At 43.6% G+C, this 18,088-nt stretch overlaps 2 protein-coding genes and 1 long non-coding RNA gene across 10 annotated transcripts in view; all 3 read left to right on the plus strand.

Annotated features, from left to right (window-relative positions):
• The first annotated feature begins 204 nt into the window (after nucleotides 1-204).
• The window catches only part of ero1b (endoplasmic reticulum oxidoreductase 1 beta), a 20,561-nt gene continuing 2,677 nt past the window's right edge, over nucleotides 205-18,088 (plus strand). For 6 of the 8 annotated variants that reach the window (XR_014201947.1, XR_014201948.1, XR_014201949.1 and 3 more), the window contains exons 1-15: nucleotides 205-573; nucleotides 1,601-1,720; nucleotides 1,836-1,919; nucleotides 2,034-2,075; nucleotides 6,490-6,563; nucleotides 6,650-6,723; nucleotides 7,445-7,565; nucleotides 8,098-8,144; nucleotides 8,226-8,237; nucleotides 8,336-8,362; nucleotides 12,211-12,303; nucleotides 15,512-15,758; nucleotides 16,538-16,607; nucleotides 17,106-17,192; nucleotides 17,275-17,408. Coding sequence is in view for 3 of the 8 variants with exons in the window: in XM_082155901.1 (XP_082012027.1) it covers nucleotides 433-573; nucleotides 1,601-1,720; nucleotides 1,836-1,919; nucleotides 2,034-2,075; nucleotides 6,490-6,563; nucleotides 6,650-6,723; nucleotides 7,445-7,565; nucleotides 8,098-8,144; nucleotides 8,226-8,237; nucleotides 8,336-8,362; nucleotides 12,211-12,303; nucleotides 15,512-15,758; nucleotides 16,538-16,607; nucleotides 17,106-17,192; nucleotides 17,275-17,408 (1,373 nt within the window). In the remaining 5 variants the exon portion in view is untranslated. Of the gene's footprint in view, nucleotides 574-675; nucleotides 1,371-1,600; nucleotides 1,721-1,835; nucleotides 1,920-2,033; nucleotides 2,076-6,489; nucleotides 6,564-6,649; nucleotides 6,724-7,444; nucleotides 7,566-8,097; nucleotides 8,145-8,225; nucleotides 8,238-8,335; nucleotides 8,363-12,210; nucleotides 12,304-15,511; nucleotides 15,759-16,537; nucleotides 16,608-17,105; nucleotides 17,193-17,274; nucleotides 17,409-18,088 lie in introns of those variants that run through there. The other 2 variants (XM_082155903.1, XM_082155902.1) reach the window with 2 other exon arrangements.
• LOC309488044 lies at nucleotides 2,848-4,891 on the plus strand. Its single transcript, XR_014201992.1, has 2 exons — nucleotides 2,848-2,912; nucleotides 3,868-4,891. It is a non-coding gene; the product is annotated as an uncharacterized lncRNA (long non-coding RNA).
• LOC309488411 (uncharacterized protein) lies at nucleotides 12,366-15,504 on the plus strand (the record flags this gene model as incomplete). The annotated part of the gene is made up of 3 exons (XM_082156617.1): nucleotides 12,366-12,371; nucleotides 12,879-13,734; nucleotides 14,034-15,504. 3 exons carry the CDS (start codon nucleotides 12,366-12,368, stop codon nucleotides 14,339-14,341), a joined length of 1,170 nt encoding a protein of 389 aa, XP_082012743.1. The 3' UTR covers nucleotides 14,342-15,504.

Consider the following 18,088-nt stretch of genomic DNA (forward strand, 5'->3'; position numbering starts at 1 on the left):
ATCAATTTATTATTTATTTAAATATAATTTTGTAAAAAAATTTAAATAGGTTTAATTTAATCAAATATATTTAGTTTGATGTTATGTTATTTTATTTATATTATTTATTTTATTTATATTTCCGCTGCGCGTCCACGTCCACCGATCCTCTAGCGCCTCCTCGCGGCCTCTGGCGCACGTGCTCCTGAATAACTCCGCGTGCGCGCGCGCTTAGCCACGCCCCTCGCTCTCCGTAGCGTTTCCGGTGTCGATGTTGTTCTGCTACAGTTTCTCCACTTTTGTGTATTTTCAGTGTGTTTTCCTCTGAGAGCAAACGCGACATCGCTCGTCCTCATGATGTCCGTGTAGCGCGAGGCTGGCGTCGAGTTCTGTCGTCTCCTCCGGACAGGAAGTTTGAGTGAATCCCTCATATCTTGATGTTTTACCTCAGCGATGTTGAACTCCACACAGACCCGCGGAATCCTCGCTTTGCTGAGTTTATTCTGCGCTGATTTCTGCTCGGGATGGTTTCAAAACAGCGCGAAGAACAGCAGAAGCACACAGCCGGAGCCCTCGGACAGCTGCCTGTGTCATGTACGTGTATCCCATGCTATGACTACAATAAAAACACATTATTAGCGTTAATACGTCTGTTTTTGAGATAGTTACAGTGGTATTTCTGGCATGTTCTTCTGTCGCGCGAGTGTGACGTCATCGCGTCCGCAGTTCGTTGCTGTTTTCTGTTGAAAGTTAGACGTGTTCGTGCAGCTTAAAGATGCATAATCTTACTTTCATTGCTTTTAAAGCGTTTATCTCGCACTGTCTGTGTGGCTGTCAATGATATCAATAGAAGAAGAAAAAATCTAACATATGACAAAAAAATCGGATATTTGTTTTCTTTGTTCTTTTTTTTAGATGTTAATCCAGAGTTTTTATTTATGAAAAGAACTTATTATAATGCTAAGGTAGGTTAAGAGAGCACACAATATAAAGCGAGATACATTTAAAATACGTTGGAAACTGAGTGTCTGTTATTCAGCGTGGTGTTCTCCCATTGGTCCGCCGGGTGCGCTGACGTCAGCGGGGTTGTGGGGTTTGTAGTCTTTCCTCCCTCCGTGAGCGTTGACGGCAGCGCTGAGCGCGCCCGCGGAGGACTACAGCGCGGCGCGCGTGTGGATGACGTGTGTTTGTTTGGAGGCGGGGCTAGCGGCGGAGTGTCCACGCGGTGGTTGGAGTTTGACAGCTCATCTCTCGCGGTTCGCGATCCCGCATCAGAGATGAGCTGAGACACACTCAGTACTTACTCAACATTTACTCAAGGCATGTCTGTTTTAATCCCGTCTCTGTTTGCTCTGGGACTTTTGGGACTTTTGCATTCAAAGCAGCCGCAGGTCAGATGCAAATATGCGCCATTTATAACCACCACATTATTCTTTTTATTTATTTTTTAAATATTTATTTTTATTTTTTGCTGCTTGGTTTTCTAGACGTGTTCTGTATTTCAAATTATTTATTATAAAATGTGATGAAGTGTAGGCTTTGATTATGAATGTGAGGTCAGACTCTTGTGTTGTTCAGTTAATATAATAATAATAATAATGATGATGATGTGTTTGTGCAGCTGACCGGTGTGCTGGACGACTGCTTCTGTGACATCGAGAGCATCGACGTCTTCAACAACTTCAAGATTTACCCTCACGTCCACAAGCTCACCGAGAGAGACTTCTTCCGATACTACAAGGTGAGTGAAGATTCGGCACAGGCTTCGTGTGTAAGGAGGTTTGGTGGATCGATGTTAATGTGTGTGTGTGTGTGTGTGTGTGTGTGTGTGTGTGTGTGTGTGTGTGTGCGCGCAGGTGAACCTGAAGCGCCCGTGTCCGTTCTGGCCCGATGACGGCCATTGCTCCATCAAAGACTGCCACGTAGAGCCGTGCCCAGAGGTCAGAGGTCAACCCCAGGCTGATCTGTTTAATGCTTTATTGTGTTTGATGTGATTTCAGCTCTAGTTGTTCTGAGGATGAATGTAGTTCCATTCTCTGTTTCACTTCTTCCAGAGTAAAGTTCCTGTAGGGATTAAATCCGGCAACTATAACAAGGTGAGAGACTTCCAGCTGAACGTGTGTGTCAGTGTGTGTTCAGCGTGTGACCCGTGTGTGTTTGCTGCAGGTGTGTGTGTGTGTGTGAGTGTGTTCAGCGTGTGACCCGTGTGTGTTTGCTGCAGGTGTGTGTGTGTGTGTGTGTGTGAGTGTGTTCAGCGTGTGACCCGTGTGTGTTTGCTGCAGGTGTGTGTGTGTGTGTGTGTGTGTGTGTGAGTGTGTTCAGCGTGTGACCCGTGTGTGTTTGCTGCAGGTGTGTGTGTGTGTGTGTGTGTGTGTGTGTGTGTGAGAGAGTGTGTTCAGCGTGTGACCCGTGTGTGTTTGCTGCAGGTGTGTGTGTGTGTGTGTGTGTGAGTGTGTTCAGCGTGTGACCCGTGTGTGTTTGCTGCAGGTGTGTGTGTGTGTGTGTGTGTGTGTGAGTGTGTTCAGCGTGTGACCCGTGTGTGTTTGCTGCAGGTGTGTGTGTGTGTGTGTGTGAGTGTGTTCAGCGTGTGACCCGTGTGTGTTTGCTGCAGGTGTGTGTGTGTGTGTGTGTGTGTGTGAGAGAGTGTGTTCAGCGTGTGACCCGTGTGTGTTTGCTGCAGGTGTGTGTTCAGCGTGTGACCCGTGTGTGTTTGCTGCAGGTGTGTGTGTGTGTGTGTGAGTGTGTTCAGCGTGTGACCCGTGTGTGTTTGCTGCAGGTGTGTGTGTGTGTGTGTGAGTGTGTGACCCGTGTGTGTTTGCTGCAGGTGTGTGTGTGTGTGTGAGTGTGTTCAACGTGTGACCCGTGTGTGTTTGCTGCAGGTGTGTGTGTGTGTGTGTGTGTGTGAGTGTGTTCAGCGTGTGACCCGTGTGTGTGTTTGCTGCAGGTGTGTGTGTGTGTGTGTGTGAGTGTGTTCAGCGTGTGACCCGTGTGTGTTTGCTGCAGGTGTGTGTGTGTGTGTGTGTGTGTGTGTGTGTGAGAGTGTGTTCAGCGTGTGACCCGTGTGTGTTTGCTGCAGGTGTGTGTGTGTGTGTGTGTGTGTGTGTGTGTGTGTGTGTGTGTGTGTGTGTGTGTGTGTGTGTGTGTGTGTGAGTGTGTGTGAGTGTGTGACCCGTGTGTGTTTGCTGCAGGTGTGTGTGTGTGTGTGTGTGTGTGTGTGTGTGAGTGTGTGTGAGTGTGTGACCCGTGTGTGTTTGCTGCAGGTGTGTGTGTGAGTGTGTTCAGCGTGTGACCCGTGTGTGTTTGCTGCAGGTGTGTGTGTGTGTGTGTGTGTGTGTGTGTGTGAGTGTGTGTGAGTGTGTGACCCGTGTGTGTTTGCTGCAGGTGTGTGTGTGTGTGTGTGTGTGTGTGTGTGTGTGTGAGTGTGTGTGAGTGTGTGACCCGTGTGTGTTTGCTGCAGGTGTGTGTGTGAGTGTGTTCAGCGTGTGACCCGTGTGTGTTTGCTGCAGGTGTGTGTGTGTGTGTGTGTGTGTGTGTGTGTGTGTGTGTGTGTGTGTGTGTGAGTGTGTTCAGCGTGTGACCCGTGTGTGTTTGCTGCAGGTGTGTGTGTGAGTGTGTTCAGCGTGTGACCCGTGTGTGTTTGCTGTGTGTGTGTGTGTGTGTGTGTGTGAGTGTGTTCAGCGTGTGACCCGTGTGTGTTTGCTGCAGGTGTGTGTGTGTGTGTGTGAGTGTGTTCAGCGTGTGACCCGTGTGTGTTTGCTGCAGGGGTGTGTGTGTGTGTGTGTGTGTGTGAGTGTGTTCAGCGTGTGACCCGTGTGTGTTTGCTGCAGGTGTGTGTGTGTGTGTGTGTGTGAGTGTGTTCAGCGTGTGACCCGTGTGTGTTTGCTGCAGGTGTGTGTGTGTGTGTGTGTGAGTGTGTTCAGCGTGTGACCCGTGTGTGTTTGCTGCAGGTGTGTGTGATCGAGATGCGTGTCTGATAATAACACATCATGAGACTGAATTCACAATCATCACTATTATCGTTTTTATTAATAAACTGAATCAGATTTTTGTTTTTATATTTCCCCTTTTCATTTGAATTTGTTTAAACAAATTTATTGTGTGTTTTTGTCATTTTTAATAGTTTTTAAAATGTATATCCTTGTAGTTTTTAAGTTTTATTTCAGTTTTAGTTATTTTAGTTCATCAAGTTACACTGAATTAAAATGAGAAATGCTGCTTTGGAAACTAGCTGAAATAAAACAAGTCAAGTTATATTTCAAGTTACAAAACAGTTTATAGTTCTAGTTTTAGCTGAACTATAATAAACCTGTGCTGAATTAATCTGATTCACATTGACTTTATTAATAAATTAAGGCTCTGACTGTCAATATCAATAATCAATTGTGATTTTTAGAGCTGTTAAATTGAGTTATTGCGCCTAACTTAAGTTTGTAATTATATATTTATACATATGTATGTGTGTGTGTGTGTGTGTGTGTATATATATATATATATATATATAAATATATATAATTCTGTCCTATCATCCTTTGGCTGCGTCACATATGATCATGCTGTCATTCATTCAAGTATTAAGCCATTGAAGTGTGGCTCTCTGTGAACAAACACCGGGAACACACAGAGTGCAGATCCACAGATCCTAACACACACAGTGATGTGGAAACGCCTGTTCTTGTGGACTATCCTCATAAGCAGAGTCTTAAAGTCTTAAACGAACGTACAGAGCAGCGGGAGAATCATGTGCTTCTGCTCTTAAAGGGACAGCAGCCTAATAAACCTTCAGCTCTTAAAGGGACAGCAGCCTAATAAACCTTCAGCTCTTAAAGGGACAGCAGCCTAATAAACCTTCAGCTCTTAAAGGGACAGCAGCCTAATAAACCTTCAGCTCTTAAAGGGACAGCAGCCTAATAAACCCGCGCCAGTCTGTCATTAATGTTGATCAAACGACAGAACCACTCACTGCTCTCGACTGAATAACTTCTGTAGCTTTAAGGATTCATCTATGTTTAATTTATAATTTATGCAGTGAAGACTGAAGTATTTGATAACTGTATTCAATTTCTGTATATTTCTTGCCTGTAAATCTTAAAGCAGTGTTTAAAGGGTCACATGGGTCAAAAACAACTGCGTTTCATGTGCATGTGAGGATTGTTTTAAGTTCGCTTAAATTAAAAGTTGTTATATTTTTATAAGTCTAATAAAAAAAAAAAGTCTAATAAAATGTTAAAATTTCAATTATACTGTAATACTGAATGGCTATGGGTAAAATTAAGCAGAACTCATCTCATAGGGACGTCAGTGTTGGTGTCGGTGATCCCTGGCCTTCTTTCAGAAAAATACACCATTAAACACAGATTTAACACTTAGGCTGCTGTCTTTATGCTGTTTCTACATTAAACGGGGATTCAATGTGAAAGGTTTACATTATAAAAAATATATTAAAAACTTAATTATTACAGATTAATTAGTTAATTTTTTTAAAATGTATATATATACACACACACACACACATATATATATATATATATATATATATATATTTTTTTTTTTTAGTTTTATCTTAGATGTGATTAATCGATTTACATGCGATTTAATTTGCAACGGTTGTATTCTTTTAAAACATTGTCATATTATTCTGCGAAAACGTTAAAATTAAAAATTATTTCCTTCTTTAAAGGAAATAATCATTTACAATAAACATATTTAATCATTTCTTAGTGTTGTATTTTCTCTCCTGATCTATCTTGATTTATATATAGATTTATTTATTTTGTGTATGTTTGTAGTGAATTTTTGCATCCCTTTAGACTGTGTTTCTCCTCAAGCGCAGTAACGTGTGTGTGTGTAACGTGTGTGTGTGTGTGTGTGTGTGTGTGTGTGTGTGTGTGTGTGTGTGTGTGTAACGTGTGTGTGTGTGTGTGTGTGTGTGTGTGTGTGTAACGTGTGTGTGTAACGTGTGTGTGTGTGTGTGTGTGTGTAACGTGTGTAACGTGTGTAACGTGTGTAACGTGTGTAACGTGTGTAACGTGTGTGTGTGTGTGTGTGTGTGTGTGTGTGTGTGTGTGTGTGTGTGTGTGTAACGTGTGTGTAACGTGTGTGTAACGTGTGTGTGTGTGTGTGTGTGTGTGTGTGTGTGTGTGTGTGTGTGTGTGTGTGTAACGTGTGTGTGTAACGTGTGTGTGTGTGTGTGTGTGTGTGTGTGTGTAACGTGTGTAACGTGTGTAACGTGTGTGTGTGTGTGTGTGTGTAACGTGTGTGTGTGTGTGTGTGTAACGTGTGTGTAACGTGTGTGTGTAACATGTGTGCGTGTAACGAGTGCGTCAGTGTGTAACGTGTGTGTGTGTGTGTGTGTGTGTGTGTGTGTGTGTGTGTGTAACGCGAGTCTGTAACGTGCGTGTAACGAGTGTCTGTAGCGAGTGTGTGTAGCGCGTGTGTGTAACGCGTGTTTAACGTGTGTGTGTGTGTGTGTGTGTGTGTGTGTAACAAGTGTGTAACGTGTTCCTCCTCTAGTTTTCTCAGGCCGGCGCTGGCGTCATCGACTGTGAACAGGCTCATGAACTGGGCGCCATCAACAACACACTGAGGTAAAGCAGACACACACACACACACACACACACACACACATATACACACACACACACAGGCACTAAACCAGTGTTGTGTGTGTCAGTCATCAGAGTAAGGAGGCGTTCGCAGACTGGGCTCATCACGACGACGCTCAGGACCATTTCTGCGGATTAGACGGTGAGTGAAAACATCAGTGTGTCTGTGCTGTGATGTTGTGTGTGTGTGTGTGTGTGTGTGTGTGTGTGTTTGAGGCTCAGAGGAAGTGGATGTTTTGATCTGCAATAATCAGCAGATCTGAGTTGGTTATTTATAGGACTTCATCGCTCTACATTCTCTTTCCTTCATTTCCGCTCAAATGAATATAATTTCGGTAACACTGTACAATAAGGTTCATTAGTGAACATGAACTAAGAATGAACAATACTTCTACAGCATTTATTAATATTGATTTCAACATTTACTAATACGTTATTAAAATCAAAGGTTGTATTAATTAACATTAGTTAATGCACTGTGAACTAACAAGAACACACAATGAACAGCTGTATTTTTATTAACTAACATTAACAAAGATTAATAAATACTGTAACACATGTTTTGCTCATTGTTAGTTCATGTTAGTTAATACATTAATGAACCTTATTGTAAAGTATTACCTTTATGTCCCTGTTTTTGCAAGTAGCCATGATAAATATCTATATTTAGTAGCTATGCAAAGCTTCTGTACTGGCCAAATAAAGAAAGCCTCAGTTGAGTGTGTGTGTGTAGACGAGAACTGATGCTGGTTCTGGTGTGTTTAGATGAGAAGTGTGTGTAGACGAGAACTGATGCTGGTTCTGGTGTGTTTAGATGAGAAGTGTGTGTAGATGAGAACTGATGCTGGTTCTGGTGTGTGTAGATGAGATGTCTCCTGAGGCCGAGTATGTGGATCTGCTCCTGAACCCGGAGAGATACACCGGATATAACGGCCCGTCCGCCTGGAGAGTCTGGAACAGCATTTATGAGGAAAACTGCTTCAAGTGAGACACACACACACAGATAAACACACACACACACACACACACACACACACTGCTCTTCTGTGGTCTTAAAGAGCCTGTATTATGACCTTGATGTTTTCAGGCTCTACTAGAACTTGAATGTTGATTATTCTCCTCATATTCTCCATTGTTGCGGCTCCTCTCTTCCCAGTCTGTCAGTAACGCTCTGTTTACTTCCTGTCTCTATGAAGCCTCTTTTTCTGAAAAGCACACTGTTCTCTGATTGGTCAGCTGGAGCGGTGTGTTGTGATTGGTCGAGCGCTTCGAGTGTGTTTGGGAAATGTCCCGCCCCTTCCCATAACCGCCAGTTTAACACACTACTAACTAACTCAACCAGGCCCCGCCACTTTATTCTGCGTATGAATTATTATAATGAGGAATATTGTGACGTGTTCATTGGAGGCGTTTCAGGAGTTCAGGAACACTGACACTGATATAGAGAAGAACTGCAACATTACACGCTAAATATCTCCTTTAACATGATTGTATTTGTGGATGTTTGATGTTTCAGGCCGAGATCAGTGTATCGTCCGCTCAACCCTCTGGCTCCCAGTCGAGGTGCGTCTCACTCTTACAGCTGTGCTGAGGTCAGTGACACTGTAGATCTAACCTGAACCTTCTCTCCCTCTCTCCTCTTAGGTGATGATGATGGTGAGTTAATATTTGCCTACACTACCCATGATGCTCTGCTCTCAGTGTAGACGGGCTCTTCCTGACGCTGCTCTAACACTGGCTCTCTTCTCTCGCAGGCGAAGGATTCTACAAATGGCTGGAGGGTGAGTGATGATTCACACTGTAAATATGATGCAAACACAGCCATTGACCCGTTCTGCTTTTGTGCTTCTGTTATTTGACTAATGAAAGGGCCAGTAAATCTCCTACTGAGAAGCAAATGAATCATGTAAGAGTTTGCACAATAATAATTGTGCAGATGATGCACACAAATGGTGCTCTGCTCGTATGTGATGAATGAGTCCTGACGTTCTCCTGAAACTGATGAACGAGTCCTGACGTTCTCCTGAAGCTGATGAACGAGTCCTGACGTTCTCCTGAAACTGATGAACGAGTCCTGACGTTCTCCTGAAACTGATGAACGAGTCCTGACGTTCTCCTGAAGCTGATGAACGAGTCCTGACGTTCTCCTGAAACTGATGAACGAGTCCTGACGTTCTCCTGAAGCTGATGAACGAGTCCTGACGTTCTCCTTAAACTGATGAACGAGTCCTGACGTTCTCCTGAAGCTGATGAACGAGTCCTGACGTTCTCCTGAAGCTGATGAACGAGTCCTGACGTTCTCCTGAAGCTGATGAACGAGTCCTGACGTTCTCCTGAAGCTGATGAACGAGTCCTGACGTTCTCCTGAAACTGATGAACGAGTCCTGACGTTCTCCTGAAGCTGATGAACGAGTCCTGACGTTCTCCTGAAACTGATGAACGAGTCCTGACGTTCTCCTGAAGCTGATGAACGAGTCCTGACGTTCTCCTGAAGCTGATGAACGAGTCCTGACGTTCTCCTGAAGCTGATGAACGAGTCCTGACGTTCTCCTGAAACTGATGAACGAGTCCTGACGTTCTCCTGAAACTGATGAACGAGTCCTGACGTTCTTCTGAAACTGATGAACGAGTCCTGACGTTCTCCTGAAACTGATGAACGAGTCCTGACGTTCTCCTGAAGCTGATGAACGAGTCCTGACGTTCTCCTGAAGCTGATGAACTGCACAATAATAATTGTGCAGATGATGCACACAAATGGTGCTCTGCTCGTATGTGATGAATGAGTCCTGACGTTCTCCTGAAACTGATGAACGAGTCCTGACGTTCTCCTGAAGCTGATGAACGAGTCCTGACGTTCTCCTGAAGCTGATGAACGAGTCCTGACGTTCTCCTGAAGCTGATGAACGAGTCCTGACGTTCTCCTGAAGCTGATGAACGAGTCCTGACGTTCTCCTGAAGCTGATGAACGAGTCCTGACGTTCTCCTGGAGCTGATGAACGAGTCCTGACGTTCTCCTGAAGCTGATGAACGAGTCCTGACGTTCTCCTGAAGCTGATGAACGAGTCCTGACGTTCTCCTGAAGCTGATGAACGAGTCCTGACGTTCTCCTGAAGCTGATGAACGAGTCCTGACGTTCTCCTGAAGCTGATGAACGAGTCCTGACGTTCTCCTGAAACTGATGAACGAGTCCTGACGTTCTCCTGAAACTGATGAACGAGTCCTGACGTTCTCCTGAAGCTGATGAACGAGTCCTGACGTTCTCCTGAAGCTGATGAACGAGTCCTGACGTTCTCCTGAAACTGATGAACGAGTCCTGACGTTCTCCTGAAGCTGATGAACGAGTCCTGACGTTCTCCTGAAACTGATGAAAGTGAAAGTGACAGTGACACGTGACGGCCAAGTATGGTAACCCATACTTGGAAATTTGACCTCTGCATTTAACCCATCCAAGTTAATGCACACACATTAGGAGCAGAGTAGTGAGTAGTTAACACACACACACTGCAAACGTGGAGACACACACCCAGAGCAGCGGGCAGCCTTTGTGTGGCGCCCGGGGAGCGATTAGGGGTTAGGTGCCTTGCTCAAGGGCACCTCAGTCATTTCCCACCGGTTCTGGAATCGAACCAGCAACCTTTGGGTCACCAGATCAACTCCCTAACCACTAGGCCATGACTGCCCTAACTGTGACAGTTTTCCTGCTCGTGGAAACAGGAAATCCTTCCTTTAGAAACCAACAAACCCGGTGTAACAGAGATTAGGGGGTTTTATAAGGACATGTTTGTGTGTAAATCTGCACTGTTACATTTAATTTTATTTATGTAGTATTTATTTTGTAGTTATTAATAATATTTATATGTATAAATTAATTATTCATTTTGGTGGAACAGGTTTTTTGCAATTCTTGAAATTGTATGGAGCTCTTTTTAATGGAAATGTAAAAAAAAATAAAAATAATTATATATATATATATATATATATACACTGCTCAAAAAAATTAAAGGAACACTTTGAAAACACATCAGATCTCAATGGGGAAAAATGTCATGCTGGATATCTATACTAATATGGACTGGGTAATGTGTTATGAACGAAAGGATGCCACATCGTTTGATGGAAATGAAAATGATCAACCTACAGAGGATTGAATTCAAAGACACCCCGGAAATCTAAGTGAAAAAATGATGTAGCAGGCTTGTCAATTTTGCTGAAATTTCATTGCAGCAACTCAAAATGGTACTCAGTAGTTTGTATGGCCCCCACGTGCTTGTATGCATGCCTGACAACGTCGGGGCATACTCCTAATGAGACGACGGATGGTGTCCTGGGGTATTTCCTCCCAGATCTGGACCAGCGCATCACTGAGCTCCTGGACAGTCTGAGGTGCAACCAGGTGATGTCAGATGGACCGAAACACAATGTCCCAGAGGTGTTCTATTGGATGTAGGTCAGGTGAGCTTGGTGGCCCTTCAATGGTATCATTCCTTCATCCTCCAGGAACTGCCTGCATGCTCTCGCCACATGAGGCCGGGCATTGTTGTGCACCAGGAGGAACCCAGGACCCACTGCACCAGCATAGGGTCTGACAATGGATCCAAGGATTTCATCCCGATACCTAATGGCAGTCAGGGTGCCATTGTCTAGCCTGCAGAGGTCTATGCATCCCTCCATGGATATGCCTCCCCAGACCATCACTGACCCACCACCAAACCGGTCATGCTGAACGATGTTACAGGCAGCATAACATTCTCCACGGCTTCTCCAGACCCTTTCCTGTCTGTCACGTGCTCAGGGTGAACCTGCTCTCATTTGTGAAAACCACAAGGCACCAGTGGCGGACCTGCCAATTCTGGTGTTCAATGGGAAATGCCAATCGAGCTCCCTGGTGCTGGGCAGTGAGCACGGGGCCCACTAGTGGACGTCGGGCCCTCAGGCCACCCTCATGAAGTCTGTTTCTGATTGTTTGGTCAGAGACATTCACACCAGTGGCCTGCTGGAGGTCATTTTGTAGGGCTCTGGCAGTGCTCATCATGTTCCTCCTCGCACAAAGGAGCAGATACCAGTCCTGCTGATGGGTTAAGGACCTTCTACGGCCCTGTCCAGCTCTCCTAGAGTAGCTGTCTGTCTTCCTGGAATCTCCTCCATGCTCTTGAGACTGTGCTGGGAGACACAGCAAACCTTCTGGCAATGGCACGTATTGATGAGCCATCCTGAAGGAGCTGGACTGCCTGCGCAACCTCTGTAGGGTCCAGGTATCGCCTCATGCTACCAGTAGTGACACTGACCCTAGCCAAATGCAAAACTGGTGAAAAACAGTCCGAAAAGATGAGTAGGGAAAAAAATGTCAGTGGCCTCCACCTGTAAAACCATTCCTGTTTTGGGGGTTGTCTCACTGTTGCCCATCTAGTGGACCTGCTGTTAATGTCATTAACACTAAAGCAGCTGAAACTGATTACCAACCCCCTCTGTTACTTAACTGACCAGATCAATATCCCAGGAGTTTAACTGACTTGATGATATTCTCTGATTAAAAAGTGTTCCCTTTATTTTTTTGAGCAGTGTATATATATATATATATGACCCTTAGGTCCAGTCCAGTGTGTTGACGTGTGTGTGTGTGTGTGTTCAGGGTTGTGTCTGGAGAAGCGTGTGTTCTACCGTCTGATCTCCGGCCTCCACAGCAGCATCAACATCCACCTGTGTGCAGAATACCTGCTGGACGGTGAACACACACATTTATCACACTAATACTCACTACCAACTAGTCAAAATCCATTCTCACAAATGAATGTAACTAGTATTCCACTCAAGCTTTGGTTACTGTAGTATTTTGTCGTATGGATGCTCTGAATTTTCTAACTAGTGTTTTTATTGTCGGCAAATTAAAATATTAAATTGAAAATAAATAGCTAATTTCTCGAGCTGTCACTCGCTACGTTTACTTGCACAACTCTTGTTTCAGTCGGACTGATGAATCTGAATCTGAATTCTGATTAATCTGAACGTAGTGTTTACATGAACACTAAACATGTGATCGGGTTGATGTGTGTGTTTATGTGTCACAAGCTTCAAATCAGAATATATTTTTTGACATGTGCTCACTGCACAGTTTCCTGATGTCTGCCCATAATAACTAGCTTGGAAATCCAGACCCAAATCCGAAAGATTAAAGGTCTGGCATCGACTAATGAAACTCGCCCAGCTCGAGGGGCGGCTCCAAGCATGCATATGAAAATCTCTCTGCACGCAATTGGATAACACTACGACCAATCACTGTCGTGATTGCGCTGTCACTAGCGCTGTCGTCATCCATTTAGCTTGCCTCTGGCCCGCCGTTTATACGACACTTTATTCAACAGAAAGAACAGCTCGTTCAGCACATCATTACGCTATTTCTACATCATTACGCTATTTCTACGTCATTACGCTATCATCATTACGCTATTTCTACGTCATTACGCTATTTCTACATCATTACACTATTTCTACGTCATTACGCTATTTCTACGTCATTACACTAATTCTACGTCATTACGCTATTTCTACATCATTACGCTATTTCTACATCATTACACTATTTCTACGTCATTACGCTATTTCTACGTCATTACGCTATTTCTACGTCATTACGCTATTTCTACTTCATTACGCTATTTCTACATCATTACACTATTTCTATGTCATTACGCTATTTCTACGTCATTACGCTATTTCAACATCATTACGCTATTTCTACATCATTACGCTATTTCTACATCATTACTCTATTTCTACATCATTACGCTATCATCATTACGCTATTTCTACGTCATTACGCTATTTCTACATCATTACACTATTTCTACGTCATTACGCTATTTCTACATCATTACGCTATTTCTACGTCATTACGCTATTTCTACATTATTACGCTATTTCTACGTCATTACGCTATTTCTACGTCATTACGCTATCATCATTACGCTATTTCTACATCATTATGCTATTTCTACGTCATTACGCTATTTCTACGTCATTACGCTATTTCTACGTCATTACGCTATTTCTACGTCATTACGCTATTTCTACATCATTACGCTATTTCTACATCATTACGCTATCATCATTACGCTATCATCATTACGCTATTTCTACGTCATTACGCTATTTCTACGTCATTACGCTATTTCTACATCATTACACTATTTCTACGTCATTACGCTATTTCTACGTCATTACGCTATTTCTACGTCATTACGCTATTTCTACATCATTACGCTATTTCTACATCATTACGCTATTTCTACGTCATTACGCTATTTCTACGTCATTACGCTATCATCATTATGCTATTTCTACATCATTACGCTATTTCTACATCATTACGCTATTTCTACGTCATTACGCTATTTCTACGTCATTACGCTATTTCTACGTCATTACGCTATTTCTACATCCTTACGCTATTTCTAGATCATTACGCTATCATCATTACGCTATTTCTACGTCATTACGCTATTTCTACGTCATTACGCTATTTCTACATCATTACACTATTTCTACGTCATTACGCTATTTCTACGTCATTACGCTATTTCTACGTCATTACGCTATTTCTACGTCATTACGCTATTTCTACATCATTACGCTATTTCTACTTCATCGCACATGCGCAGTCCTTTCAGTTAGAGACCTGCGCGGGACACAATTTTCAGTCCCGCTCCCGCCCGCTCCCGCAGTGTTCAGTCCCGCCCGCTCCCGCAAATATTTGTCATTTTTAGTCCCGCTCCCGCCCGCATCTGTGATATTATGTCCCGCTCCCGCCCGCAAATGCCCGCAAGACGGCAGGATGTATGTTCACTTTCTGTCTCACGAAAGGTCTTGGAATAAAATGCGATTTGTGTCCGTTGTATGTTAACACCTTTTGGCATTTATCGCAGCAGGCAAAAGGTAGTTGATTCCCCTCTCCATCATGCACAACCGAAAAAGACTGCCAAATGTCTGATTTGAGGTTTCGTGATTTTTTTTTTTTGTAGTAAATGTGCCTTTCTTTAGAGAAGTGCTTACATCTGAAGCGCTTAGGCCTATATCTGAAGCACTAGAGGTGCTCTTTTCCTCCTCCATGCTGTCTATTTTGAACTTGAAGCTTTCGAATTCGAACACGGAGCAGCGGGAAGGAATTGTCTCTAAACAAGTGTGCGTGAGATTAGGCCCCGCCCTACCCCAAACGACAACATCCAAGTTTAGGCTGCTTAAAACGTTTTTATTGCTGCCAAACAGAATCTCCCTCACAACTACAAATTATGTACGCTACTTTAATCATTTATATATTTTACTTTACACTCATATTTAATTTGCGGGAGTGCAGCGTATCATCCCCCCCGCCCGCTCCCGCAATGACCTTTCAAAATTTATGAACTCAATGAATTTAGAAACTCTACTTTCAGTTTCGTTCTTCAGTCCGATCAAGGGTTTACATGTTCTCTCGATTGGATTAGAAAAGGAATAAACCCCTTTCAATCCGATCAAAATGTCATTGGGATCGAGCTCAATCAGATTCAGTGTGACTGAGCCGTCAGTCCCATTACTAACGGATTATTTGGTTGCATGTAAACGTAGCCTGTGACTCTGCTGTTAAAAGCGCTGTAGAAATGAAGGTGACTTGACGTTCTCTGCAAGCCTCCAAACACTGCTATCGTGTGAATGAACGACCAGAACACATTAAACGTTTTCTGTTATAGAACGGTGTGTGTTAGCGGCCCCTAAGTTAATAACTAATGATCTTTACAACGAAAGTGAATCAATCAAAACTAACTTCAACTGGACAATAACTTTATTCTAGATCTGCTGTAAAGCCTAAACACTCTCTGTTACTGTAATCTCCTGTTATCACTGTAAAGCTGCTATAATAAGAAGCGCTGTATAAACGAGGGCGACTGTGGTGTCCTCAGAGGGCTGGGGGAAGCCGGTGTGGGGTCCGAATGTGCAGGAGTTTCGCCAGCGCTTCGACCCGGCCGAGACCAAGGGCGAGGGAACGCGGCGCCTGAAGAACCTGTACTTCCTGTACCTGATCGAGCTGCGCGCACTGACCAAAGTGGCCCCGTACTTCGAGCGCTCCTTCATTAACCTGTACACCGGGAACAGTGAAGAGGACTCGCTCACCAAAGACCTGCTGCTCCAGATCCTCAACGTCACCAAGTGAGACACACACCAGTCCCCAGAACACACTCGCATTCATTACATGTGCATGTGACGTAAACCTTTTCTAATCGTCTAAAATCACACTCTAATGAGCTCATATCCCCCCCCCCAAGAATAAACATCAGGGTTTCTACGCTGTTTGGAAAAGTATGAATTTTGATTTGAGTAATTCCTGGTCTGATTAAGTATGGACAAATATCTGTGCTTCCAGACTATTGGCCCTCTTCAGTTTTCTAAAATATAAAAGTGCATGTCATCACTTCAAGAAATCTGATGGAAAAAAGAAAAAATGAAAATAGTCACAGATGATTGTTGTACTTTATACCAAATATATAATGCTCAAAATAATGCTTAATCAAACAATTATGTTGTAAATTGAAAAACCGAGACATTTAAGTCTGGAAAAGTATGGAATTTGGAAAGGAAAAATTCTGTGATATCGCATTAAAAACTCTGGATGGAAATTTTTTAAATGTGTATTATATAGATATCAATAATATTCCACTTTTGCACACGTTAAATCACACCTTTAGATGGAAACGGTTATGATTTTAGTTTGGGGGGAATGAGCTCATCTTAATTGAACATCATAAACATTATATTTACATATTATATGCGATATTGACACTTCAATAAATTCATTTATAGTCACATTGCAGGACTATTAAAATAAACTGCAGTCTCTATGATACAGTCATATAATGTTGATCAAAGCGAGGTTCACAGAGGTGTTCTGAGCCTTCAGTGTGTGTGTGTGTGTGTGTGTGTGTTTGCAGGGCGTTCCCCATGCACTTCGACGAGAGCTCCATGTTCGCTGGACACAAGATGGAGGCGAAAACATTAAAGGTGAGATGAGTGACAGAAGCTTCTCGTTCTGCTTCTGATCGTCAGTCCGTCAGTTATCCTGAAGATTGCCTGGAGATTTGCATGTGCGTTTGCATAGATCATCTTTGGTGGAGGCCTTGAAACTTGATCTCAGAGTGTCCACACATTCACACACACACACACACACACACACACACACACACACACACACACGCATGTGATTCGCGGATGAACTGTGGAAGAACTGGAAGAACTGGAAGAGAAAACAAAGGAAATTAACATTTGAACTCATGTGAAGTTCACATCTCTTCCCCTCCTCCCCCACTCCCCCTCCCCCTCTGACGCTGAGGTCACCGACATTCACCCAGACATCTATATGGTTTATTGTGAATAATTATCATACAGTATTACACATGTGTGGTGTCATGTGAAATGTCCAAACCCGTAGCTGATCCCAACCGTGAGTTTTGTGATCCGTTCTACCAGTAAAGTTGCTTAAACTAACTGTTGTTTTTCCAGGAGGAGTTCAGGCTTCACTTCAAGAACATCTCTCGGATCATGGACTGTGTCGGCTGCAGCAAATGCCGACTCTGGGGAAAGTTGCAGGTAACGTGAGGTCGTCGAGCGGTCGCTGGAGAGTTGTGATGCTAGAGGGAGATTAATCCCGACACACACTGTTTTCCCACAGACTCAGGGTTTGGGAACGGCCCTCAGGATCTTGTTCTCTGAGAAGGAAATCAAGAACCTCCCGGAGAACAGTCCCTCTATCGGCTTCCAGCTCACGCGACAGGAGATCGTGGCTCTGATCAACGGGTTCGCCAGGTGAACACTCACGACACACACTGATCATGCACTGATGGACCCTTCACTATAACTCTAGGATTGTGTGGTAAAGGGGTCGTCGGATGCCCAGTGTCCACAAGTTGTGTGATTCTTTAGGGTGTAACTTTGGTTAAGATTCCTCCGTGTGTGAGTAACCCTCCTCAGGGTCAGCTCTGCTCACAGCGGCCGCTTCTGTGCATGTCTCTTTACATGATGATGAGCAACTGCTCACCCGTGGGGCGTGTCCACACTATCCACCTTATTCTGCTCAGTCTAAACAATGCACGCTGCCATGACGACGACTCCGGTTGCCTACTTCCGGTTCGTAGCGCTTGACCTGTACTAGCAGCGAGAGAATGAGTTCAAGCTCCTCATGTGCTGTTGTTGGTTGTTTTAACAATTCAAAGAAGATTTCAAACTTTTTAGAAACTGAGTGTTTCGAGCATTAGATAAGAAGGAGATAATGCCCATGTCCGGTTCCATATCAGATACATTCAATAAAGTAAACGTTTTGAGTGGTTAGCGTTAAAACTGAAGCATAAGAAAAAAAGTCGGAAAACTTTAGATGTGCAAGGCAAGCAGGCAAGTTTTCGGGTTGTTATGGACATGTAAAAATTACATTATTGTATATTATATGAAATACAATTATAATAAAATTCTAAGTTATGACTACTGTATAC

The sequence above is a fragment of the Leuciscus leuciscus genome, assembly GCF_965113295.1.
Source record: "Leuciscus leuciscus genome assembly, chromosome: 23".
Taxonomy (NCBI): Eukaryota; Metazoa; Chordata; class Actinopteri; order Cypriniformes; family Leuciscidae; genus Leuciscus; species Leuciscus leuciscus.